This window comes from Diadema setosum, chromosome 22 (assembly GCF_964275005.1).
Source record: "Diadema setosum chromosome 22, eeDiaSeto1, whole genome shotgun sequence".
Classification (NCBI taxonomy): domain Eukaryota; kingdom Metazoa; phylum Echinodermata; class Echinoidea; order Diadematoida; family Diadematidae; genus Diadema; species Diadema setosum.
This window is the reverse complement of record NC_092706.1, coordinates 970,805-998,059: the sequence shown is the minus strand read 5'-3', so window position 1 is coordinate 998,059 and position 27,255 is coordinate 970,805. Positions and strand designations below refer to the sequence as shown.

The following is a 27,255-nucleotide window of genomic DNA, read 5'->3' as shown; positions in this document are numbered from 1 at the left end:
CATAAAAGTTTTAAAAATTCATAACTTTTGCATCGATTGTCCAAATTTCCTCAAACCTTCACTGATGTGTTCTACTAATATTGCTGCATTCTCTCAATCCTTATGTTAATGAAGGTGAACTTGTCCTTTAAAATCCAGTTCTACATCTTGTAGTTGTATGCAAAGTGCATGTTGAGTGCTGTGTTGTTGAGGAGTAAAAAAAGTACCCTGACTGTCTGACTGTGTTTGTTTGTTGAAGGCAGTGTGTACAATGTCTGGAATGTGTCATGAAAGTGTAGGTGTTCCTGTATTCAGTGTTTGTTTAAACCAAATATGAATCACTGATTTTGTTCGCTGATATGTAGACCTACAGAGATAGGCGGGACTGATGATACAATTGAGCTTACAGGTATGCTAGCGTCAGTGATTGTAACATAGAATAAGCAACCTACAAAATTATCGACAGGCCCACGCACACAGTGTAGCGACCCTGTAATTACACTGTATTTGCATTGTGATATCTTGTGGAGTAAAATGCAGGCTTCTTGAAGGCTAGGCTTTTGAAGCCACTAAAGAATCAAATTCTTTCTCAAAAGATCCACAATTGTCAGAGATCAAATTTTCTTTTGCAGAAAGCTGGTGTAACTTGATTGGCTTCAGGTGGATCATCAAATACTGAAGGGTTATGCAATTCTTACCCCACATCTGTAGAAGGCTTGTGTACATAGTACAGTACTTACTTGTGTTGTGTGCAATGAAACCTTGATTCTATATGTATCAGTGATATCATTGAGAATGATTGATCTACAATGATACTAAAACTTGGATCTTGTACAACGTACTGTGTTTAGGCTGATACTGTATGTATGATGAGTACACTGATGATCACAAAAACTGTAGCTTTCCACAGGCTGTGATTACCTGAGTAGGTTGAATTTGCCTTCTATAAAGTTAGTTTTTAAAATTTGTGAGTCAAATTCATGGTTCAAATCAAATTCTAGGACCAGAACAAGCATGAAATTGGTGTTAAAGCATGTACAGTGTGTGCCTATTTTCTGTGAGAATCAATGCACAGTGTACATTCAGTATTGTATCTTGTGTACTTGTACAATGTTTCATGGACATTAAAGGACGAGTTCACTTTCATATACAATATGTAAATTTAGGTGAATGCAGCAATATTAGTGGAATACATGAGTGAAAGTTTGAGGAAAATCAGACAATCCGTTTAAAAGTTACATTTTTTTTTTTTTTTTGCACAATCACTGCTGGATAGGAAGACTAAGTACTACAGCTTATGATGTGTGTAGAATGATACAAGGAGAATATAAAAGAGACTGTCATTAATTTTTTTTTTTTATGTACACTTTCACTTGACTTTTTTGTGGTGAAATCTAAACATTCAGGAAGATCTTTTTCTGACACCAAACTGCATTCTGCGTATAAATTTGATTAGCCTTTTGTCAAGGCCCTCTCGCTGTAATGGGCGAGCGAAGCGAGCCCAGCCGAGCGCGCCAGCGCGAGGGCCTTTTGAGATCTGCTTCACACATTATTATTCATGACACGTGAACCCTTCTGAATACTCATTTTAATGGCTTCCGGTCAACCAATGGAATGGCGCGCTCCCCGCATCCTCAGCCTTGGTGGTCATGCCTGTTCGCATGCATCACTGACCACCCGAGGAGGTCTGCCACGGAACTCTACACACTCTGTGTGTAGAGTTCTGTGAGGTCTGCGGCAGCGGCGTGCATTCGCTCTATTCAAATCGGGTTCGAGCAGACAGACACGCTGATTGGACCCCGACTTTTGCTCCCGAAATCGGGGAGCAAAAGTCGGTAATTCAAAGGGCTAACAAAAGGATGCGAAGCAGATCTCAAAAGGCCCTCGCGCAACCCCACTCAGCTGGGCTCTCTTCACCATACAGCGAGAGGGCCTTGACAAAAGGCTAAAATTTGATAGGAATTTGAAGGTACAGTTTTACTGTCGCGAAGAGAGAAAGAGATAGTGTAGATTGATTGATAGGTCTATGGTACATACAACTTGTAGAACGGTAGATAGATAGATACAAAGATGGAAAGAGGGTTACAGATTATGCACACACCTTTGGACCAGTATCCAAACTGTAGTATTTAACCTCATCAGCATTGCATCAGGAAGTGACTTGTCACAGATTACGGAACTAGCCCAGAGTGAATTGTACCGCATGTATCAAGGTATTACCGCAAGGCTTGGGCTGAAGTCCTGCACAGTTGTACTGTACGCCATTAAAGAGATGCGTTCTTCATCTCATATTATGTCTTGAGCAACATTCAGGTGTGCTGTTGTGAAAGCTGTTATGTTTGTGTGCAGTATTTTAAAAAATGAAGGGGACGTCACAGACATTTTCAGGAGATGCTGTTCTTGTAATTTGACACCAAAGCTATCATACTGCCTACATTAGTAAATTGAATGAAAGCAAGATTACATGTAGGTGGCAATGTTATTTTCATGTGTTATTCAAAATTTGTTGCCCAATAGTGATTCATGAAGTTCACAAAAATAACAGCTCTAAACGTTGTACTGTCATTTCTGGAGTAAATCGTATAACTCGGGCGGTGAGTTGGCTCAGTCGGTAGTGCGTCTGCCTCACGATCCTAAAGGGCCTGGGTTCGATCCCGAGTCTGGACTGAGCAATGTTGTGTGTAAGCATACCGTCCCCTCTATTAAGAGGCAAAACACTCTGTCCCTCGGATAGGACATAAAATGGAGGTCCCGTGTATGAGAGAGTAACAACTCATGCACGTAAATGATCCCGCTTCATTCATTCATCGCAAAGAGCAAGGTGTTTAACCGGATGAAGTGGTCCCACCTCACATCCAACTGGACCCCATGGAAGACCAGCTTAACGTAGCTGAATATGGGCTATCCAGCCATCTTCTCAGATGGAAATGAACAAACAAAACTCTGTAAGAATGCCCCGATGCTACAGATAGTTTTTGCAACATTTGCCGTCATATTGTTCATGGTACAATCATGATTTTATAGATGGTATATGATACACTGTACACATACTGTAGTACATGTATGTACATCCTCTGTCCGAAACTCACTAGTACAGGTTTAACAGCACCAGGGTGGGGCATAGAGGTTTAGATGAGAGCCATGGCTTAATTACCATGGCACAGGACACAAACACACTCCAGGGTATGATTAGGTGCCTTTAATATCTAATTGCATTCCTCAGATTCCAAGGGTGTTGTTTTCATTTCCATTGTTCATCCCCAATCTCTGATTGTTTGTAATGTGATGATAATGAATGCACCTTTATTGACCAGTCTTAAGGTGTGTCCGTCAGTACAGATAATTGAATTTCAATATTTACAGTGTACCACAGCAAGGTTTCAATCGAATTTAGAGAAGCTTCGAATGAAATGTCTAAAAACTACTTAAAACTTGTCTTTATAGACATTATTTACCATTTGCAAATGAAGCAAAAACCCACCTCTAGTGCTTCAAAATAGTTCTAAAATGTGAGTTAGGGATAAAAAAAAAAACCCAATGTAGAAACTAGTCTTAATCAGTCAAAATGTGAACAATAGTTATTATGATTTAATTGTTTCTAGAATAAAACATCTACAGTTATTGAGAAAAATAGTGCTATATCAATATAGGTTTTATTGCAAAATTTTTATATGGCATTGGTAGGATGTTTTATGATACAACTGACCTACACATATATTCATCAAACGTGATAACTCGTACATTTTTAAAATCACTGCTCCCAATGATAAACAATTCCTGTAATTCTCATTGCAGAGATCCAGCTCTTCAGCTTTCGGCAGGAGATCTCCCACTCTGAGGCTATTTTCTCAAAATCTTCTGCTTTCTTGTTCAAGTTTGAAATTCCTACGCTCCAACTGTGTGCTTATTTTTTCTATCTCTAAAGATTACGATGTAAGCTTTCTCCCACCCAATCGCAGGGTTTATAGTTTTGTCATGTATACTTTCAAAAATATTGAAAGGCTGAGATAGCACCAGAGAGCAATAAAGCTGTAGAGCTTCCTAGTGTTTCATGAAGAAAAGCTGTGTGGGTCTTCAATGTTGCTCATGAAACTTTCTAATGAAATTAAATGAAGATTTTAGAGACTTTTTGTCATTTGAATGTAGCCAATGATAATACAAGATAAAGTAAATAACGATGGAATTACAATGTATTCTGTAAACATTAATGATAATTTGAAGTGAATGGTGATTAGGCTATTCATGGAATTGAACAGGGAAACTAGTGGCATACAATAATTTTTAGTCTATCTTAAATTACGTTTGATTTAGTGAAACACCCCATGGACCCCAGCTGCAGGGAAAATATAAACTTTGTGCTCACATGATATTGTGTTCGCACAATCAGTCTTCAGTTTGCTAGGGGCTCTACTAGGGAGACTGTAAGAGATGCTTGGGATTGGAATCTGTACACCATTGGCGTGTCTTCATCAGCCCGAAGTTTCAAAATAGTGCGCTATCCTGTGGTTACCAAACTAACCCGATGTCAAAATAACGTGCTATCTGTGTAGTGAAGACACAAATAGCGCACTATTTGATTGGGAAAATTTCCCCCAAAATCTTGGTCTAGTTCGTGAACTAGAGCGCCAAATCGTGAAATAGCGCGCTATTTTGGGTGCGTCTCCATCAGCCCGAAATTTTCTCGATCCCTCCACGCTTATGATCTGGCCAGCCAGCTGGCTATGGAAAGCACATACAGTGTACAAGCTAGTGACTGATGTGTATAGTACACGAATGGTGTATTCAAGGATCACGTGTGTGTACATGTATTGTAGGTCTACTGGTGATTCCTCTCACCTCACTGTTAAATACAGTGCCGTGCATGTTGGCTGTTTTTTGTATTTCTTCTTCTGGTCCACTGTACCTAAGCTGAAGATTCTTGCAGATTGTATGTATTTTGGACTTGTTTAAACATTGCAAATCGTTAATTTCATATAAGATGCCTCACTGGACAGAGTGGCATTATTGATACCCCTTTGGAGAGAATATGCTGTACTGCTCACCTCCCTGGTTGTAGTATTGTACATAAGGATACGGTGATAAAGGAGATTTTGCGCGGGGAAATCCACTTTCGAACCGCGAGCTATGCAGAGTAATGATGCAAAGTGCGCATGCGTCAATTTTTGGGCTAATTTCCCCAAGCTTTCGAGCTGATGAAGTCGCACATTTGCGGTATCGGGCTATTTTCCAAGACCGCAATGTATCCCGCTAGTTTGAACTTCGGGCTGATGAAGACATGCCTCATGTAAGCCTCCAAATCACTGATGTCTTGTAGTATTATGTAGAGCTTACATAAATGGACACTACACATACTAAACCTGCATGGATGACTCCTCAGGGTAAGCCCAGGAGTGGGAAGACCATTGTACCAGGATTATCAGCTTAGCTGGAACCAATTCATAGGTCAGTCCAGGACTGTCCAACTTCAGGAGAAAATCTACCAAAATATTCCCAATCAGTCTTCATTGTACATCAGGTGTTCGGTTCTGAAACTCATGTCATGCTTCGTAAATGGCATAGCATGACCCTACACTTGTACATGTATAACTGGGCTCACCCAAGCATGCGTAAGTTGGGCGTGTCAGTAATTGGGAGGTTCAGTGAACCAGTATTTGCTATCGGTGATACTAGATAAAAACAAAGTATAGACTAGATAAAAACAAAGCATAAGTACAGAATACCCGCCTTCGAAGCGCCCTCTATAGGCCCATTTTATGGGTGCCATAAAGTTTCTTACAACTTGGGTCTTGAGGAAAACATTTTGTACATGTGAAAACAAATTAAGAAGAAAAATGTTTACATTAGGAGTTTATGTGTGCTTAATTGAATGGGAAAATATTGTATTGCTTACACTACCAACAATGAAATGTTGATGTAAGCTCATTCCTCTGAATTACAGTCAATATCTATGCACCTATAATGCATGAAATTCATATTATTGCAGATCATACTGTAAAACAAGAAATGTTAACGTGCATTTTAATTTCGCGAATTTTGTGAGAGCCAGGATGTGCGAAATTAAAATGAACATGAAAGTTCTTTTCTGTATACGCATTGAATTTTAGAGGCAACTCGCAAAAATTTCATGCCACAAAAAAGGCCATTGGCTCCAATTCGCAAAAAATTTCATGCCGCGAAAATAAATTGTGTTTTACAATCATGAAAGATTGTCACATTTACTTCATAGAAATACTCTTTTTAAAGAAAATATCTGTAGTGAATAGAATATCGACATACATGTAATTCTGCAGTACTTTGATTCAATGGTGAATGTCTAACATACATTTTAGTGAGGTTGTTATCCAAGACATACACTGTATTTTCTGGATACTCCGTGGGAAAAGCAGGCAAAAGAAAGTCACCTAAAGACACAGACTGAGAAATAATAGTGACACTAATGGGTAGTTGAAACTGAAATTTTACACACTTGATGCCAATTAGTGGTTGATGCAGTTTTTATTTGAAAGAGAAGTACACGGACATGTACATGATTTTTATGCCTCCGCCACGAAGTGGTGCCGGAGGCATTATGTTTTCGGGTTGTCCGTCCGTCCGTCCGTCCGTCCGTCCGTCCTTCCGTCCTTCCGTCCGTCCGTCCGTCCGTCCGTCCTTCCGTCCGTCCGTAATGAATTTTGTGGACAAGGTAACTATCAAAACCTGTTGAGGTATCCTAATGAAACTTGGCATGTATGTGTATTAGGGGGTGAAGTTGTGCCTATCAACTTTTGGGTGCACATGCTCAAGGTCAAAGGTCAAAAGGTCAAGGTCAAATACATAAAATTTCACTATTTCCACCATATCTATTGAATGCCTGAAGATATTTTCTTGAAACTTAGTGTATACATGTTTTACCCAATTAAGATTCTCTGGTGAAAGTTTGGGTCATGAGATCAAAGGTCAAAGGTCAAAAGGTCAGGGTCAAATACATAAAATTTCACTATTTCCACCATATCTATTGAATGCCTGAAGAGATTTTCTTGAAACTTAGTGTATACATGTATTACCCAATTAAGATTCTCTGGTGAAAGTTTGGGTCATGAGGTCAAAGGTCAAAGGTCAAAAGGTCAAGTAAAAATATTAAAACTTCTTTTTTTTCTCCGTACCTTGGAAAATTTTTCAAGGTATCTTCATGGAACATAGTATATACATGTACTGACTGGAAGTGATTATCTAGAGAATGTAGGGTTCATGGGGTCAAAGGTCAAGGGTCAAAGGTCAAGTGCAAGACTTCAAAATGTTACTATTACCCTCATATTTATGCAATGCCAGCAGGGTTATTTTTTTACACTTGGTGTATGCGTGTGTATCCTAATAGAAATTCTCTGGAAAGTTTTTTTTTTCTCTTTTTGCCTCAAAGGTCAAAAGGTCAAAGATCAAGTGAAAGTGCTGAGCTAACTTTTTCCTCCATATCTCGGAAGTGGCTCAAGTTACCTTGAAACTTAGTACATATTATGCATGTTCTACCTGAAAGTAATTATCTTATGAATTTTAGGGTCAAGGGCCAGATGAAAATGGTAACAATTTACTATTCAATTCAGAAATTGCACTTTTTCTCCACACCTGTACCTTGAAAATTACTCAATGCCTAAATGTATGAATGGGTCAAAGTCAAGTTAAAGTCCTTAAATCCCTAGATACATGCTCTCCTATTCATCCAATTAAACCTACGTCAAGGAAGGTGAACATTCAACACATGTGTGACAAACTTGTCATTCCAATATTTTGCCAATTTTGTGAAAATGTAATCACACAGTGTCCACATCTACTATCTAGACCTATTGGGAAAATCATGCATTATGGCGGAGGCATACCAGTCGCCAAAGCGACATTTCTAGTTTTGATCCTGCACGTAGGTGAAAGTTTATCTTGCAAAAGAGGGTCCATATGATATTCAGTTGAATACTCTTCTATCTATCACTTTTCTATCTCCATCTCTCTCCTTTGTAACTAAGGATGTTAACTTGTACCATGTGAAAAGCAGTGTTATGGCCATTGGGTCATATGCAGTCTGTTCAATTTATGTGTTTTTCAAAATACAATTTTCTATGGAATTCATTTCTGTGGGATATTTTTAGGGGGAGATGAAAAACTTGATTAGTGAGTGCACTGGAGCAATGCAATGTGTTTGCTGTGCAGGGTATTCTGTTTGTTTTTGTTTGTTTGTTTGTTTGTAGGAAGCTACTTGTAATCATTGTATCATTGTATGCAGCGCCCACCACATCCTCTAAAGTTTGTTTTGTTTTCTATGATCTGATAACAAGGCACGGTACAATATAATACACATTCCTTCAAATGTATGAATTCTTGTGTCTGGTTGTTTTCAATTACTTCGATATAGGGCAATTTGTTAATCAGTTGCAACGCACATTCCGTGAGTAGGATTCCCATGTAATTTGTGTCCAACTCCCGTAAGCCTACAGATGTGTAGAAAGTATGTGGCTCAGTTGTGTCAATGTTTGAATTGTATCAAATTACATCAAATTGTATGTAATATTGTTCTCAGTGACAAAAATGTCCTCAGCCTTGGCATGGACCCAGGTGTAGTAGGTCCATGGTCTTGGCAATTGAAGTTCAGACATCAATGCAGTGGCATCAAGGTTATTGTAGATTTCATCATCCAAACCTCCTATGTACAGTATTTGCTAAATTACTGATCAACTGTATGCACACTAAACGAACCATTTTGTCATGCCTTTGTATGATGTACAGACTTTGTATACGTATTGAAGAAGCAATCAGCAAAGAGGCTAGCAACAAGGGTGTACATCTCCACGTCCTGCGTAACAGTTTAATAGGAAGCATCATTGGTATAGGAAGATATATATGCATTCATCTCTTTGTGTCTTATGCTGTTAATGAACTATGCATCATGGATTTTAAAGTTGTTACAATGTGGATAATGATGTAACATAAAAAAAAAAATGCATGTAACTTTTCAAGTAAAGATTTAACATCTTGAAGAATTTCTTCCAACTGAAATTTAGGTAGTTTCTTTCACATTTTTCATGGATTTTTGACAAGAATGGCAGCAGTCATACGTATACCAATATTTTTGTTCCAATATCTTTATCATTACCTTAACCCGTTGAGGACGGACTGATTTTGCTACAACACGGATTTCCCATAGACAACTTGCCCGATTAGTATGCCTGGGCCTCGTTGCAAGAAAGTTGCAATCAATTGCAAATAATTGCCAATTTTGAAACAACCATTCTGATTGGCTCAGGGTCTGCCCTATTAAGAAGACATGGATGCAACAATGATTTTGATTGGCCAGTGACAATCAGTTGCAAGTTGCGTTTAAATGCAAAGTTTCTAGCAACGGGGCCCTGGGACTCGTCCATAGCGGGTTAATGTGATTATTGACGAATGAAAGAATATTATAAGAATAATTACATGGTATAATTAGTAAATGATTTGATAAATTTGTGAACAGATGGAAATGTAGCTATAAAATAATGAATGACAATATTGCATCAATTGGTATATAAAGCACTACTACCACCAACACCCAAATAGGCACTATGCATCACGACCAGTTATAATTCAATGAGTAGAAACTTCTGCTGATATTAGGAAGGACATGAATGAACAAAGGGACGAAGTTCATAAGCTACTGTATAAACACCATGCAAGCATTTTTTTTAACATGATATAATGCAGGATTTCAGCAAGGAAGCCATGTATGAAGACTTACACATAACCATATTTCAAAATTGAAAAATTATACTTCTTGGCCGGAGAAAAACTTCGCATATCTTGAAAAAAAAAAAAATTCATTTTCATGTTCTGCCCCACAGTGTCTCTCTCAGAGATCCATGAAGTGCGCAGCGGGCAGGAGACAGATACGTTCCGCATCTCCAAGAACATGAAGAAGTACGACCGGGAGTGCTGCTTTGCCCTCATTGTCGGCAGCAATAACCACACCATCAACCTGGTGGCGCCCTCCGTTGAAGACGCCCGAACCTGGGTGATGGGGCTGCGCTGGCTCAAGAAGAAGTCGCAGCACATCGACATTCACGCCAGGCAGGCTGCGTATCCTTTATGAATGTTTTCTCATATTGTGTTCATTCGATACAATGCAAATGGATTATACTGCTTCCCATTTTGCTAATCGTTTAGCCATTGTGAAATGCACATCAGCAGTAAAGATTTGTGTGGCTACAATGTAGATAAAGAATGTTTTCAAGTTTTTATCCTTTGCTAGTATGATACCATTGAAAGTGTGTAAATGTGCCTAAGCAGTATAGTATTCCACTTTTGGGGTATTTCATTTACCTTTAAACTTTAAAAACCTTGTGAGTCATACATCAAGTGTTAGTCCTTAAAATGAACACATGTTGCTACAAGCTGGATAGCATTGATAAGACTATTAGCTATTGTAACTACACTCATACTGAATTTTTTAGGGACCAAAAGCTGTGAACTGCCTTAGAGGCAGAATGTTTTTGTTCACACTGTAGACCTCCCATTTATCAATTTGATGCCATATCGGATGAATAATTGTATAGATATATGAGGTCCTATACTAAATGATAATGAAACACTAGAGCAGAATAGATTAAAGGAATGGGTACAGTTTTGATTAATATGGAGATTCAGGTTCTAACTTTTTGGTGAGATAATTAGCAACCCTTTATATGAAATATTATTAAAGAGCATACAATTCAAAGAGGAATTCAAAGTCTATTTGATTAAAAATTAGTTTTGAAATGGCTGAGATATCAAAAAGAAAGCAAAACAAAGTGGTCCTGATAAAAGGTGGATCCCAATTTTTGTTATTACCTCTTTGTTTGTGGATATCTCAGCCATTCCAAAACAGATTTTCATCAAATAAACTGTGAATTCCTCTTTAAGAATTGGATATTCTTTCATATATATTAAAAAAAGTGGTTTCTAATTATCTAAAAAAAAGTTAAAACCTTAATCCCCATCTCAAATGAAACCAACCATCTCTAACTGCACATGGACTAGGTTCTCTTTTTTTTCTTTTTTTTTTCTCAGTGTGGCTGCCAAAACATTGTTCTTGTGAATGATGTTACTGGCTGGGAGCTGAGTTTTGGCAGGCTTGGTCTATGGGACGAGGCACTTGCCAACTATGAGCTGTGACTGTGTGACACTACCAATAATTGCTAAAGTTACAAACTGGGATTCCCAATGCTTGAATAGTCCTCTTCTATCCATGTGCTCAATTCTCTGGATTTCCACATGTTAAAGCCCTAGAGGCAGCCATCAAATGGAAGATGAGTCATAGTGCAGGTCTTGCCAGATTTGTTGTTGGTAACTTTGTCAGTCGTCACGGCAACAAGGAGTTAAAACCTCTGATGGCCGACAGAAGTGGGGTTAGGAACGTTTGAGGGAATTGAGGAGTTCCCCTTTGTGCAAATTCCTGAACCAAGAGTGAATAAAAACAAAAGCGAAAAAGTAGCAATCAGTTTGTTGCCTTGTGTTGTTTACGTGCATGCTCTCGATTGCAAATGATAGGCCGGGTCCTGCATGTAAACCCACTACCAAATTTGGTCATTTTTTTCTCACGCAGGGAAATGTGTGGGCGCACTCCTGTGACATAGTTTAAAGGAAATAATCTTCCTCTTGAGTAGTATCCTTGTATATTTTTCAGTCGCAAAAGTCAAAACAAGTAATGCATGTGTACATTCTTATTTGTAGTCTGCAATACTGAAATATTTTAATTCTTATTCCGACAGTTGTATTAGTCATCAGACCAGGAACAAAGTTTGAGATTACCTGTTGAGCTCATATAACTTGCAGAGGACTGTTATGGGACCCATGAGCCGAACTGTTCTTTCAGGTGCTGGTTGATATATTTTGAAGCTTTATCATGATATCAGTACAATGTAATTCTCTCTATCAATTGCCTCAACTTCCAAAGCTAACTTGAAAAACAAAAGAACAAAAACGAAAATGAAAAAAACAAGCAAACAAACTGGCACTATGCAACTTCGTGTAGATTTATGAGCATGACAATATTTGTTTTTATGCTTCAGCCACGAAGTGTCGCCGGAGGCATTATCTGATTGCTACAGTTTGCCAGCATATATTTCAGAGTTTTTTTTATCTATATTTATCTATTTTTTTCTCAATTTGATATCAACATCATTTTAAAAGCTCATCAAAGTTCAGCAACGTTCTTTGGCCACATTGATATTAAAGGTCCTGTTTACCTTTGGGAACAGTGATTTAAAAAATGTTCAAGATATCACATTTGATGCATATATGTGTAGGTCTGTTGTATCACAAAACATCCTACCATGTACAAATCTTGCAATAAAGCCTAAAAGATATGGAGATACCACTTCTTTTTCTCAAGAAACCACAACTGTAGACGGTTTAGTCTAGAAACAATTTTATTATAGCTATTGCTTACATTTTGTGTACTTAACAATACTTAACATTGATTATACTGATTAACTTTTTTACATTGGTCATTTCTATCCCTAACTCACATTTTATGATTATTTTGAAGCACTAAAGCTGGTGTGTCTGTTTCACCTGATAATGGTAAATAATGTCTATAAATATAGCCCTGAGGATGAGTGACCCTTTGTCACTCCCAACAGGAATGTGATTATGTAATAGATGACAGTGGCAGGGATGAACACATGCTAGGAGCCAGCTTACAGGGTCTAATTAATTGAGGCTTTGATCAGTCAGCAGGTGATCATGTGCTATCCTGGGGCAAGACAATTAGAGGAACTGTCACTGGGGGCAATCACACACAGGAGTTATCGTGTTTTGAATCACGATGTGAAAATCAGTTTTATTTGTCATCATTAACACGGGCTGCACGGGATGAATTATTGCACAACTTTCCTAGAAAATGCTGGTATTGCACAAATTGACTTTTTGCATTCTGTTTTCTCTGCTGTTGATGTTGAGGGAAAAAAATAACCGTCAAAGGAAACTTGATCATTCATAATTGCACACATCAATAGTGGCTGTATTGTGCTAAAATGCTTTTTTAAATGTTTTCCATTACCTTTGAACAGGAAATTACTCGCTCGGCAGCCCCATCTATTAAAAGCATCAACACGAGGGGCAAGATTGTGAAATGAATGGGTCCCTACAGTCAACACCATGATGTATGCATATCACAGTAGTACTTGAAGGCATCTTTGCCTTTCACATCACCTGAGCACCGTGTCCTGTTATCAGTGATAGAAGATCTCTCATGCTTCTGGTGTGACTGTACCATATGTGCATTCGGATGCTGACAAACATTCCTTGGATAGCTAATAATGATGACATCATAAAGAGGGTGGATAGATAATCATCTTGCAACTTTTTCATGATAGCAAAGTTTGATTTTTGTGTATGCGCTGGTTCTTCCATGACATTTGCTCGTGCAAAAATTGCTCCCATGAAATATATGCATGCTAGGCCAAATATAAATTCTACCCTCACACATATAACTGTAACCCTAATTCTAATCTGCATATAAATATCAAACTAAACCTAAAATCCTATCACAACTCTAACCCTAACCCTAAGTCCTTGGAGAAAATAAGACCTTCAGGAGCAATTGTTGCAAGAGCAGATATGTCACTGGTTCTTACAGACATAAAAAAGATATCAGCTCTTGTGACAAATACATGACATTGTATTTACAAAGGATATAGATATGTTTTTTGTGGATGGAAGCATGGGTACATGAAAGAAGAACACCATTATGATGAGAACAAGATGAGATTGAAGACACACAGAATTAGGTGTGGTCTGCACCAATGTAAATACCATTATTTGATTTTTTAAGGTGGGTCACTCAACTTGAAAGTGCATCGTACAATCTCGTCCACCAAGAAATAGAATGAAGTGATTTTATCGTATGTGCCGCTCAATCAATATCCAATACTTTCTTGACTCTGTATCTAGTAATATTTTAACGTTATCTGAATCCCTGTACATGTGTGAAAAGTGCATTGAGAATTGATTGATAATTATCATGCACTCTATACAATAATAAACTATTATTGTTACATACTAAAGTTAAAGATTGACAGACTCCTGCTACAATGTATCTTTGCTGAATGCAGTCTGTGCTCAACGGAATATTTCACATGTTTCTTATCATGTGACATGTTTGGAATAAATCATGTTATGTACATGCAATGTCAAACTCATCAAGGAAGAACTTGTGGAGCTGTTTTGAGACCACTGCACAGATTCAAATTTTCAAAACCAATGCACATTCACATAAAATCAACCTGGATACATTCTCTTTTACACCTTTGCCATTCTTACATTTGTTCAGTATTAAATATAGCTTATTTGTTTTACACAAAAGTTACAGAAATATTTGCCATTTTTATACTGTGTGTTGTATACCCACTGCATTGCTACATGTATCAATTAAAAACTCAAAATTAGAATTTGTGAGGGAAAAAAAAGGCAATGATTTCATGATTGAAATGTTGGTCTATGATTCATGGTGTTCACCTTGACCACTACCACCTCACTGGACATCAGGTGGATCATGGATACCTTCCGTCAGGCCGACGTGGACCAGGACGGAACGGTGGACTTTGAGGAATCCTACAAACTCCTCAAAAAGCTGAACATCAAGATTGAGAAGGTGCACGCCAAGAGACTCTTCCAGGTGAGATTTAGGAAATTTGATGTTTTGTCAGCGAAAAAGAAGTCCAAAATCACTAGGGACTTTTGTGTTCCTGACCCTCAATGGCACAGTGTATGCACGTAGGTTGATAGTCTTGCTTGCATACATCTACACAGTCAAAGACATACACACACACGTGCATGCATACACACAGACACACAGACACACAGACATAGAAACCTGTAACTACCAGATGGAAAAGTCTGATGTTTGATTCACTTAAAATATTTTTGTTTGTTTGCTTGTTTGTTTTTAATACTTGTTTATGTATCTTCTGATCAAGTCTGATATTTGGTCTCCTAGAAGATTTTTGTTTAGTTATCGTGTATCTACTGATGAAATCTGATGTTTGGTCTTTTAGAAGATTTTTGTTTGTGTGTTTGTTTGTTTATTTGTTTGTATATCTTCCGATCAAGTCTGATGTTTGGTCTCCTAGAAGATTTTTGTTTGTGTTTGTTTGTTAGTGTGTTTGTGTGTTTGTTTATCGTCTAATATTGTCTAACTCTTGGCTCTAACTGCAGAGCAATGTTTCTTTGGAGACTCACCAAAATTAGTAATTGACAACCTTGGGAAAGCAAGGATGACATTTACCATGGCAACAGCTAGACATTTTGAAAGCTGATCTGCCATTGTTAGGATAGGGCTGTCATTGTGACAAATTTGTGCATGAAGTAAATCTTGTCACGAATCATTAATCAGAATCATTATTTTGAATAAAGTAAATCTTTTCTACTGTACAACCGAGTTCAGTAGAGAGGCTAGTTTCCATAATAATGCATGCAGATGGAAGGATTTAAATTTTCAGCAGACTTACAATGTAGCTGTCCAGTAGGGAATTTTGTGCAAGTGAGTTGTTGGATACTGTAGGCAAGTCTTAGGCAAGTTCTTTTGTTGTTGTAATTTGTTTATTTTTTGTTTGCTTTTTTTTAAAGGAATGACAATCGTTACAGGGGTGTGTAATAGTTTGCTACTATGTACAGCTTGTAGTATGGATGTATGGATGAATTTGCACTGAGACAGATTTCCTGCATGCATACTGTATGGATGCACATATCGTCAGCCTTATACCAAAAGGGCCTTAAAGAACTTCCCCTGTTATGCCACACTAATAGTGTACAAAGTCTGTAGCATCGAGGGCCTTTTGGCATAAAAGTGGAAGTGGTTCAAGGCCCTTTTGGCATAAGACCGACGATATAATATCTAGAAAGTACAAAAATATGGGGTTCCTTGGTTTAAACAAAGGGTTTGAAAAGTGCTTGAATCTAATCTGTCCTTACAAAGTCACAGAAGTATGCTTGAAATTTGAAATACAGTTGTAGATGTTCAGCATTGTTGTATTTGAGTACAGTTTTGATGAAACTCTAACCATTGTCAATATCTGATTTCAGTCTATTTATTATAACTTGAGCATCATGTCAAAAAGCACTTTAAGGACGTGAACTGGGAGGAAACGATCATGAGGAGAGTCAAGTGTAAAATAGGAAGCGTCATGGAAATGGTTCGCCCACGGGGGATGAGTGATATATAGGGTGTCTGACAATTTGTGACTGTTCTGTCAAGGTGGATTGGGTGCCAGAATCCGCGCAAAAGGAAGCAGAGCATTTCGAGTATTGCATTCACAGGCCTGTATCCCGTTTGCGGTTGAAGTGTAAACTCAACATCAAGTTCACGTTGGCTATACAAAGTAGAATAAAATCACACGGACAGAATGGTAATAATTTCATAAAATATCAGACTTAAAATTTTAAAGATATTGGAGAAATTGTAAAGTTTTACATGTTGTATATGCTTTTACGAATCACTGATATTAATAGCAATATATGCAAATTATATGAAATGTAATTACTGAGATTTTTTTTTTAAAGGGATGATACTCATTCCTCGCTCTGCTGTCGTAGTTCTTGATCTCAAATTTACCGACTTGCAAATTGTCTTACAAGTCTCCTTATGTAAAATATAATGCTCACAAAATATGAAGTGTTTGCAGTGGCCACTCCCTTGGAGCATGGCTTCAGTGACTATTTATTTCATATGCACACAGTATCAAAGAAAAATGAATCCTGTGGATATTGTACCACAGTAATACTTTCAACATTGTTCAGAGATGTAGCACATGCAATGCTTTCTCCCAATGACATACATAATATGTACAGCAATAATATATATATATTTTTTTTTTTGATAATGCATCATGGGTGGTAAAATGTCTGTTCATTATTGATTTATCAGTTTTGATATCATCAGCATCACCATACACATTGAAACAGTTCAAAAATAAAAATGTGATTGCAGGGGATACAGCTCTTCAATATCAAATGTTAATGCTCAATGAGCTAAAGCTATTTCTATTAAAGAGAAAAGGCCACAGCTTATGGAGTAAACCTTGTATTAAAGAGCAGAGGATTTCTTCTCTGCAGTTAACTGAACTATGATATGTTCATCCCAATATGAAAAAAAAAGAGAAAAGTGTCAATATTTGTCATTTGCCCCTGATTTGTGCAGTGAAGTCCAGGGACAGAAGAAGTGAGATTACCTTGTACATGAGTCCGATAGCCGCTTGTTTAGATAGCGCAGCCAAACACCAGTCCACTTGGCATATATTGTTTCAAGATTGGAAACTAGACTCATTTGTCATTTTGTAGGCATTCTGTCAGCTAGAGTGTAGAATTCGGGATTTTATCGATTCACCTTCGTGTTTGCAAACTGTTCACTTGTCAGGAGTGGTCTCATTCAAAGGCTCAATAAATGTTGTTTTTTCTTCTGTTATATGTTGACTCTAATTTCTGTGTTTTCATTATTCCTGCTTGTCTCAGAAAGAAGACAATGAAAGCACACGCCATGATTTTTTTATTAGTTAATCATCATTGTTACTATTATCATAATTATTATGACTGTGATTATGGTGAGGATGATGATGATTATATTAATACCATTATTATCATTATCATTATTATCTGTAGTAGTAGTAGTAGTAGTAGTAGCAGCATTGATGTCATATTTTTTTGGAGTACAATATTACCTGAAATTGGTGTAAAAATGGACACTCAGACTTACTGTCTAGAAACACTGTGCTAGGATGAGAAGTAAGTATCATCCCTTCTCATAATAAGAAAGGTAACACTTTTCAACCTTGGAGAAGATGTAAATATCTTTCATCGTCCTTACATTTGGTGATATTTGGCTTTTGTTACTTCAACAACTATCAGTCAACTTACAAACTCATGAAAATAAAATTGAAACATTTGGCATAATACGGTATCACTTATGTTATATTGTTTAATTTTTTTTTTGATATTAAGAAATGTTAATGACTGAAAAACTGATGTAATCATCCTTACCCTGTTGTAACCACCCTTTCCCAGGTTGCCAACACCCAGTCGGCTCAAACAAAGAAGGGGAAGGTCAGAACTGATGCACTCAACGAAGACGAGTTTGTCGAGTTTTACCGCATCATCACCCGTCGCCCCGAGCTCTACGAAATCTTCAAGAAGTAAGTGTTTTTTTAGAAGTTTGGAAGGAAAACCCTAATGTAGGGCCAATAATCCACTTTACTCACTTTTTTAAAATCTATGGATGCTTTTTTTTCTGTCCTTACACAGTAACAAGCCATTCTATCAACCTGTTGAGGACGAGCTAATTTTTGCTTATTAAACATGCATTTCCCATAGACACCTGCCTGAGTATACTCTGAACTAGTCTTCAACGGGTTAACCTTTAACTAAAAGCACTTTTCAATACTTGGAATCTAGTTTGCCTGCATTAATTGTTGCTATGCCAGGCAAGCCTCGGGCAATATTCCAGGTTGTCAAGAAGAGTCATTATTGGAAAGGCATAATAGTCTAGAATTTGAATATATGTTAGTCAACCGCCCAATGAGCACATGCAGGAAAAAAAGTCTGACATGACTTTGTAAGAAGAAGCTGTATCGTCTTCTGTTTTGAAAGCTCACATGAGACATTTGGCTCAGGTGAGCTATTTGGATCATTCACTGTTCAGTGTGTTTCACATTCTTATCTTAAAAAAAAAAGAAAAAAAATGACTGAATTTTGGACAAACCTGCCAGAACTCATTAGTTGGGGATGGGGGTTCTGGTTTGTGCAAATGGTTGTGGTGCCTAATGGAATCCCAATTTCTTTGCTCATTTTCATTAATATTATCACTTGCATTTATCCCCAAGTTGATTTCCATCTGTCTGGTTTATGTCAGGTTTATAACAGCTTCTAACCAAATGAGCAATGTAAACTAGGGGTTTCAGGGTCACTGTACTACTGCTTTTCATACCTCAGTTGGTAAGGGCACTGGTCTAGCAATCCAGAGGTCTTGAGATTGAATCCCAGTGGAATCTTATTGTCATTGCTCTTTTCCATTTTGAGTTTGAATAGTTTTTAAATAAAGCATAAATGTTTACACTCATCCACACACGCCCACACGTAGAGTGTAGAATGAAAAGTCATCTTTTCTAGATTTTTTTTTTTGTAGCCAGGGCCTTGTTTTATGAAAAGTTATTATTGATTTTTATAGTCGATTTCTGTCGTAAGTCTTTGGCAGCCTGTGTGTTTAGGAAAATTATAATCGATTGTATCTTTTGATAGAACGGGGCCCAGAACTTTACCACATTGCTGTGACTTGCTTGCATATTCGGCATTGCTAACTTTACATTTGGCTGTAATGCTGCTAATAGAGCCGCTGTGTTATGTCTATTAATGAGCAGAAGGTCGTGTGGCTAACAGAATGATCATGGACATGTAATTTGACAAAGTGGATTTTCCAAGGTTGCGGTAATGAATGTCACTGATTGATTGCTCGCTTCAAAGGGAACCCAAACCCAAAGAGCAATGTGGATTGAGTGAAAGCAGCAACAGTAGTAGAACACATCAGTGAAAGTTTGAGGAAAATCACAAAAGTTATGCAGAGTTGTGAATTTTTAAAGACTTTGGCGTTGGAACCGCTGGATAGGGAGACTAGTAGAAGTTGTGATATAATGAGTGGTAACAATATAAGGAAAATATAAAGAAAATTCCACAAAATTCTTTTTTTCATGAAAATTACACATTCCATCAACTTGATACTAACATATGTTAAGGGTAGCAATTATATCCCCTGCTTTCTGAAAGTGGTTTAGTTAAGTGCTCTTTCATATTACTAGAAAAGTGAATTTTTGTGGAATTTTCTTTATATTTTCTTTACATTTATGTCCACTCATACGTTATAACCTCTAGTAGTCTCCTCATCCAGCGGGTCCAACGCAAAAATCTTTAAATTGCATCAATTGTCTGATTTTCCTCAAACTTTCACTGATGTGTTCTCCTAAAATTGCTGCTTTCACTCAATCCACATTGCTCTTTGGGTTTGGGTTCCCTTTAATACTTCAATGTAGTCCATGTGAACTTCCGTGTACAATGTAGGTGTTGTCAACCGCATGCTACAGTTGTAGTACTTGCATATTAAAATGGAGTATCTATCCACTAATGGGAGGACAAAAGCTTTAATGGAAACCACAGACATTTGTATCTATTCTTATCTCTTTCGTTTACTTGCTTGCTTTGGTGCTTGATCAAGGAGATGAGCTGAGTGCTTAAAGTAGATTTCATTTAAAGATAATGATTCTTTCTCTCTCACTCTCTGTCTTATAGTAGTGCTATGTCATGTGAATTATTGATTAACCTGTCAAGACGAGTCCCAAGTATACTTGGGCAAGTGTCTATGAGAAATGCGTGTTGTAGCAAAATTAGTCCATCTTCAACGGGTTAAAGTTCTTGATGTGTAAAAGAAGGTATCTCATAGTGTATTAGATTGGTAGCATGGTCTGATCTTTTGTCCAGATCTCCTATTTCATTGTTTCTTTCTTTCTTTTTTTTTTTTGGTCTTTTTTTTTTTTTTTTTTTTTTTTAGCAAGACACTAATGTGCACTGGCCAAATGTCCCCTAACTTGACATGAATGCAATCCCTGCGATCTTCAGGAGAATGATCGTGATATGGCTGGAAGGGTGAAATGTACATCGTGCTCTCCCCATGCTGTGAAGATTGTGCTCACTATTTGGCAGACTTTGCCATGTGCGTTAGGTTTATTGCCACTTGGTCTACTATCAGATGGTCTACTTCCCAGTTTGTCTAACACCACTACGGCTAAACTCACTTGGTCTACTATCAATTTCATCTATTGCCCATTTGGTCTACTCACTTGGTCTAATGCCCAGTTTGGCTACTTATCGTTTCGTCTAATGACCAGATGGTCTAATTGCAGTTTTGTCTCCTTGGACTCTTTCCCATGTTGTCTTAATATTCTTTAGGTATTAGATGAAGTGGGCATAGCCCATCTGGAAGTAGACCAACTGGTAATGAGGCTAAGTGACAATTGGACTAAATGGTCATTAGACAAACTAGTTGTTGACGAAATGGGATTAGACTATGTGGGTTGAGACTAAATGGCTATTGCACGAAGTTGGAGAAGACCAAGTGATAGATCACCTGTGCGTTGTATCATGGGACCAAGAGCTTGAATCTGTAGTTGATAGTGACTTGATGTGAGACTATGAAACCAGCACCTCCACCCTGTCAAGAGGGAAGTGAACTCAACTTTTAAAAAATGTCCGATTATTTCTGGTTATGGGGATGGGACTTGCCAAAAGAGTTTAAAAGGTGGCATGGGATTGGGTGGGGGGGGGGGGGGGTGAACTGGATACGTAGCTGCTAATGACTTACATGGAATGTGCATGCTGTGTATCAAGTGGCGTAGAAGTACGCCAGACTGCCTTATCTACATGTTTGTATGATTCGTTGGGATGTGCATCTGGAGATTAAAGGTTGAAAAGTTAATCATTACATATTTTCTTTTCAGCTTTGAGAGTGTACCACTCGTCATGCTTAGCCTGGGGCGAAGGGGAAACACATCCATGTTGATTTATCCAAGCCTCGAGCAGGTTTTGATCAGGAACAGAATTGCACATTATGTCGGGGCAGAAAATAATTGTCTGTGATTGCATGAATGGTTCAGGGCTAGTATGTGCACTGTGATAAAAGTGAGGGACCCATTGCTGCTAGCCTTCCCAATTTCTTCCAGATTAAATGGGCTGATCACTTTTTTGTTAAATAAAAACAAAACAAAACCACAAAAGTAACCAGACGAACATAACAGTATTTGCCCAAAGCTGCTTCAGAGAAAATGAGAAAATTCTCAAATCTTCCTCTTCATTTAAGAGAGCTTTTAATAATAGTGTGTGCCATATCCAAAAGCTTGTTCTCAGTATGAGAAAGTATAAGAAAAAAATATTACTGTGAAAGTGAACATTTTCGCTGTGTTGAAATTTTGTGCATTTTGCGCAACCAGAAACTAGTGCGAAAATTAAAGCACAGTGACAAATATTTTTACTTGCCATATGTTGCAGTGGTTGATATCGTGATTCCAAGGAATTAAAAACATGCAAAACTCTTCTTGACCGGCCGAGCATGAAAATATCCACTTTTACAGTATCCTTAGATGCCCTTTAAAAAGTTGAATAAAAGAGTAAGAATCGTGAAAAGGGGGCCCAGGAAAATAGACAGTTGGAACTTAAAGTCCCCCCCCCCCCCAGATAGAAATGTTCCAAACATTTGTGACCCGCGACAACGGTTTCAGGCAAAAGTCGCAAGAGCAAATTCCCTCCTGACGGGGTACAAAGATTTTGACCATTATTTTTGTCGATTTAGGGTTTTTGCAGAAATCGAATCTTTGATATGTTTTCTACATCTACACTAAATTTCAGAGCATAAGACTGAGGTTTTCCTATCGAAAATGGAATTTTGAGCACCCTATGTTGGATCGCACTCGTCAGTTTTGAGCTTCTTTCGAACGCCGCGCCAATATCCCCAGCGTTGCTACGGCGCAGGGTTGCGCATGCGATTGGCTGGTGCGTCGCATACATTTACATAATTCGGCTTACGGAGACACCAGTTGCAGCGTTTGGGGAATGCTTTGTCCACGCGTGCATGATTACACGCTCCATTGTTCTTGCTATAGTGGTTTTACGCTCGCTCTGTAGTGCGTGCTCTTCGTTTGGCTTTCTATCCAAACTATTCTACCGCAATGTTCGACAACGGAAGTGAAACAAAAATCATGCAGCATGACATAATCGTGTGAAAAGAAAACTAGTTATTCTCATGTTTGTCTACTTGCACATGTAGTAAAAATTATGACAGCAGACTGACTCAATGGAAGGTAGATGAGAGGAAAGGAGCAGTCACACGTGGCTAATTATATTCATACTACACGTCAAGATCGCATCAAACTAATGAGTCGTGTTTGTTTGTTTGTTTTAATTTCAGTAACACCATGAACAAAGCAACATATGAATGTCTTGTAAAAGCAAAACAAACAAGAAGCGTTACCCTTGCGAGCACAAAGACAACTTTAGGCAAGTCAACCACAATGAAAACGCGATTTCTAAATGTGTGGATTTGACACCGCTCCAGTTACATGCACACGGTCATGGCGTGTGGATGCCATTGCGTAATGCGTGCACCATACACATGTTCATGTACACCATACGTGCAATTATCGTATTCGCCATCTTGAAAGACGTACTGTAAACAAACCAGAGCGAAACGCATTGTTTTTCGGCTCCATACGCTGAGCTCCGAGGAAGGTGCCCGGGAAATTTGACTCTCTCAGTGAGCCAATCAGAACGCGATACGGTTGCTAAAGGTGGAGCTTAACATCGATTGCCACCATTGTACGGATGGGTGATTCTCCCCTCGCATCGCCGCTCGGACATTGTCTTTGAGAAAGAGGTGAATCTTCAAAGCCTGTTTTCTCGCAATTTTGTCAGACTAACAACTTATAAAGTGCATCTTATTTCTCTTTCTATGCCAACTTATGGTGCCGGAGAATACAAGTGTTTTATATCAATGCAAAGCTTAGGTAATGGGCAATGTGATTCAGTGAAAAAATGAATTTTCAAAATTCCCGACTTTTGCCTGAAACCGTTGTCGCCGGTCACATTTCATTGCAGGTTCCACAGTATGTTTTATTTAAGCAAAATATATCATTTCAGCAGTGTGATGTTATTTAGATGGCATTTCTGCACAAAAACTGTGTTGAGACCTTTTTTTTTTCTTAAGCTCATGCCTTCTCTCATGATACAAATTTGTAAAAGAACATTGCGAAATGGAAAACGGCATATTTTGGAGAATGCTGTCCTGTATGCGAGTGCAGTACACAGTTTGAACTTCCATTGCATACATGTATAGTGTTGCAAAGAAGCTAGAGAACTCCTGATCAGGCAGCAGGAATAGACCAGACAGCCATCCAGATCATACCCCTGACTCACTGGGTGTAGAAAGCTTCCAGCTTCCTCATCTGTTTCCCTGGGGCACTTTTCTTTTATACATTTTTTTTTCTCTCTTTCAGACGTTCCTTTCTTTCGGACTTCTTTAGGATGCCATGTTGTTACTGCTTTAAAGTCTGGGTGTGGTGTATAGAAATAACCTGACAAAGGAACAAAGAATGATTTGAGAGTAATTGAAATGAAAAGTGAATTATAAGAAATTAATGAATAAAAAAACAGAGATAGAGAGTATCAAATACAAAAGAATTTCAGTATTTCTATCAAGAGTGTGAAGTGTGATTTAAGTACATATGACATCAAAATTTCACAACTGAAACGAACATTTTTTGTTCCCTTGTACTGCAGTATCCCATTTGATTTTATCTCATAGATTCTCTGAAAGCCATTTGATATTAATGTGCAAGTATTTGCAGATATGGCACCTGAAACTTAAGCCTGAAGAGCACTTATACCCAGACTAAAAAAGGAAGTAAAAGAAAAAAAAAAAAATCTCTCCATGAGGCTTACATACATTTGACAGAAGGGTTGAGTCAAACTGGGCTGAATGACTTTACAATATGATGTGTTAACAATTAAACAATAGAGAATTGAACTTTATATGGGACATCGTCTTTGTTGATTTTTCAATGATCAAATGACTTTGTAGTTTCTGCATTTTAACTGAAGAATATGCATAGTAATCTTTGGGACATGGCTGTTTTGTAGCAGGAAAATACATGGAGATTTTTGGCATTTCCACAGTAAAAGGGTACTTTATAGGGATGTCCCCTTTTTTTTTTCTGTTTCCAATGTGCATTACCCACAATGCAATATGATCTTCTAGAACACTTTAACAAGAGATAAATTTTACAGACCAACTTGTCACATCTTGGTCTGTCCATGTTACGTATGTTCACCACTAAGTCTAGAAATGACATAAAACACAATGTTCACTAGAATTTTAGAGCTGTTATTATCTCTTCTGATAAATATTAGGCCATTCAACTGAAAAACAACAAAGTTTCAATGAGCATTTATAATTGGACCTTCTTGTGTTTAATACATTGTAGTACACAGATTTCTGTCCAGCATTACTTTATGTTCACCAAAAATGTTCCATTTTGGCATAAATTCTAATAGATTGCTTGTTTGAAGCAATTTTTGGTCAAAGTTACAAAGTATCTCTTATTTAAGTGTTCTAGAAGACCATATTTTTTTGAGGGGGGGGGGGGGGAGTAATGCACACTGGAAACAGAAAATAAAGCGACATCCTTGAAAAGTACCCTTTTTACTGTGGAGATGCCCATTTGTACAAAGATACATTATGTGCATTCCTTGGGAGCAGTCTCACCTATTTATAGTACATAAACTTTCCCTGTTGACATGTGCCCTTAACCCATTGAGGATCGATGGTTTGATTTTTCTACAACACGCATTTCCCATAGACACCTGCCTGAGAATACTAGGGACTCGTCCTCAACGAGTTAACTTTTGTTGCTGGTTTGTTTGTCAAACACAAGCTCTGTCATCAACTTTTACACATGAGTAGGTATATGACTCTTTGTGGTCAGTTAGCTGTCCTTTTTTAAAGGGGGAGGGGGAGGCAGTGTGCCATAGATGGGATGCATTGTAGAATTCCTCACAATAGTTAGGTTCACACGCTGTTCCTAAGCTTTCAGTGTAGGTCGAAAACTTAACTTTCGATGCTTAGCTTGTAGTTTAGCGACATGTGGACGCACTCGAAAGTTAGCAATCTTAAAGTTTAGTCAATGATTAGAACCACGAGACATCTTAGGGTTTGCGCTCTCTCCACGAGCTGTGGTGGTCCCCACTCGTAGTTTTACTTCGTGTGGACACAATAATCAACAAGCTTGTGAGTTGGCGTGAATCTCGCGTCTCGTTCGCTGCGGTATTTTGTATGGGCACATGGTCATCTCTGTACTTCCGTTGTAATCATCAAGTGGGGCTCCCTCGTAAGTTGAAGTTGTAACTTAAAAGTTTAGGTGCGTGTTTGAACCCACGTCGTGAATTCACGAGTGGAGCTAATCATCAACAGTTAAGTTTTCTACCTAAATTTCAAGTTTGGCAACTGCGTGTGAATGTAACTACTACGTATCTGTCCGTGAAAGGAAGCAGGATTTGTTTAGACTTGGCTGAATATGAAACCTCTCAGAAATTGGCTTGCACCATGAAAATTGAGTGAGTCTGGGCTGTGGTGTAATCAGTGAGTCCGTTGAACCAAGAAGAGCTTTGTTGCTAAGTTACACTGATTCCACCTCATCAATTCAAATCAATAATGTTGCTGAATATGCTTAGTCAATAGTAGAGTTAATGACCTTCTGCTTCTGACATGAGAGAATGTGTGCTGAACCAAACCTTCAACAAACTGGGGTTGTGAGCTCAGCATACCATACCTCAGACGACACTGTATACATTTTGATTGCTACTTCACCCGTTGAGGACGAGTCCCAAGTATACTCGGGGCAGGTGTCGATGGGAAATGTGTGTTGTAACAAAATCAGTCTGCCGTCAACGGGGTAATACATTTACTTCCATTCTTATGAAAACACACATGGAACACATAAAGCATAGACATAATAACACTAACTCAGGGTCCTTTTGAATGTAATAGGTCACAACTGATTAACAAATCAATATTATATGGAATTCAGCACTGCATTTCATTCTCTTTCATCATAATTATGATAATTATTCCCGAGCCATATTTCTTAATTAATTAATCAATTCTTTTAATGAGGTTGTGTGTCTGATAGGGGTGAATGCCCTGTGAAGATATGTTTTATTCAGTTTAGCTCAGTCTATAGTGAATAAGTCTTGAAATCAGACTAGATGGGCAAGTTCCCCCCTTTTATTTTATAGTATACACACTCATGAACAAGAAATGCGTTTGTTGCTTCTTCTTTGTTACAGGTATGCTGGAGATGATGAATACTGGACGCCGGGAGAGTTTTTGGAATTCATGCATCAAGAACAGAAGGTATTGTAGATCCCTAAAACGCTAGAATACTGTAGAAATGGAAGTTTACATGATGTGCAATTTTTTGTGCATTTTGTGTAGCACAAAAATAAAAGCAAACGAAATCATTGCTTGTCACATTTGTATGTTCCACTTTTAGATGTTTTGATTCTGTGGACTTAAAGATTAATAAATTCATCTTCCTGTGCTGAGTGAAAAAAAAAAAAAAAAAATGTATACACACAAAAATTACCGGCATGAAATATATCCACTTTTGCAGTTACTGGAAAAAACAGAAACAATGATATGGTGTAAGAAAACAAAAT

At 37.9% G+C, this 27,255-nt stretch overlaps 1 protein-coding gene across 1 annotated transcript in view; it reads left to right on the top strand.

The window, feature by feature from the left end:
- LOC140245008 (1-phosphatidylinositol 4,5-bisphosphate phosphodiesterase delta-4-like) overlaps positions 1 to 27,255 on the top strand; it is an 83,264-nt gene that overhangs the window by 11,979 nt on the left and 44,030 nt on the right. The window contains exons 3-6 of the mRNA XM_072324599.1: positions 9,819 to 10,053; positions 14,503 to 14,632; positions 18,013 to 18,140; positions 26,884 to 26,950. Coding sequence (XP_072180700.1) covers positions 9,819 to 10,053; positions 14,503 to 14,632; positions 18,013 to 18,140; positions 26,884 to 26,950 — 560 coding nt within the window. The remainder of the gene's footprint in view (positions 1 to 9,818; positions 10,054 to 14,502; positions 14,633 to 18,012; positions 18,141 to 26,883; positions 26,951 to 27,255) is intronic.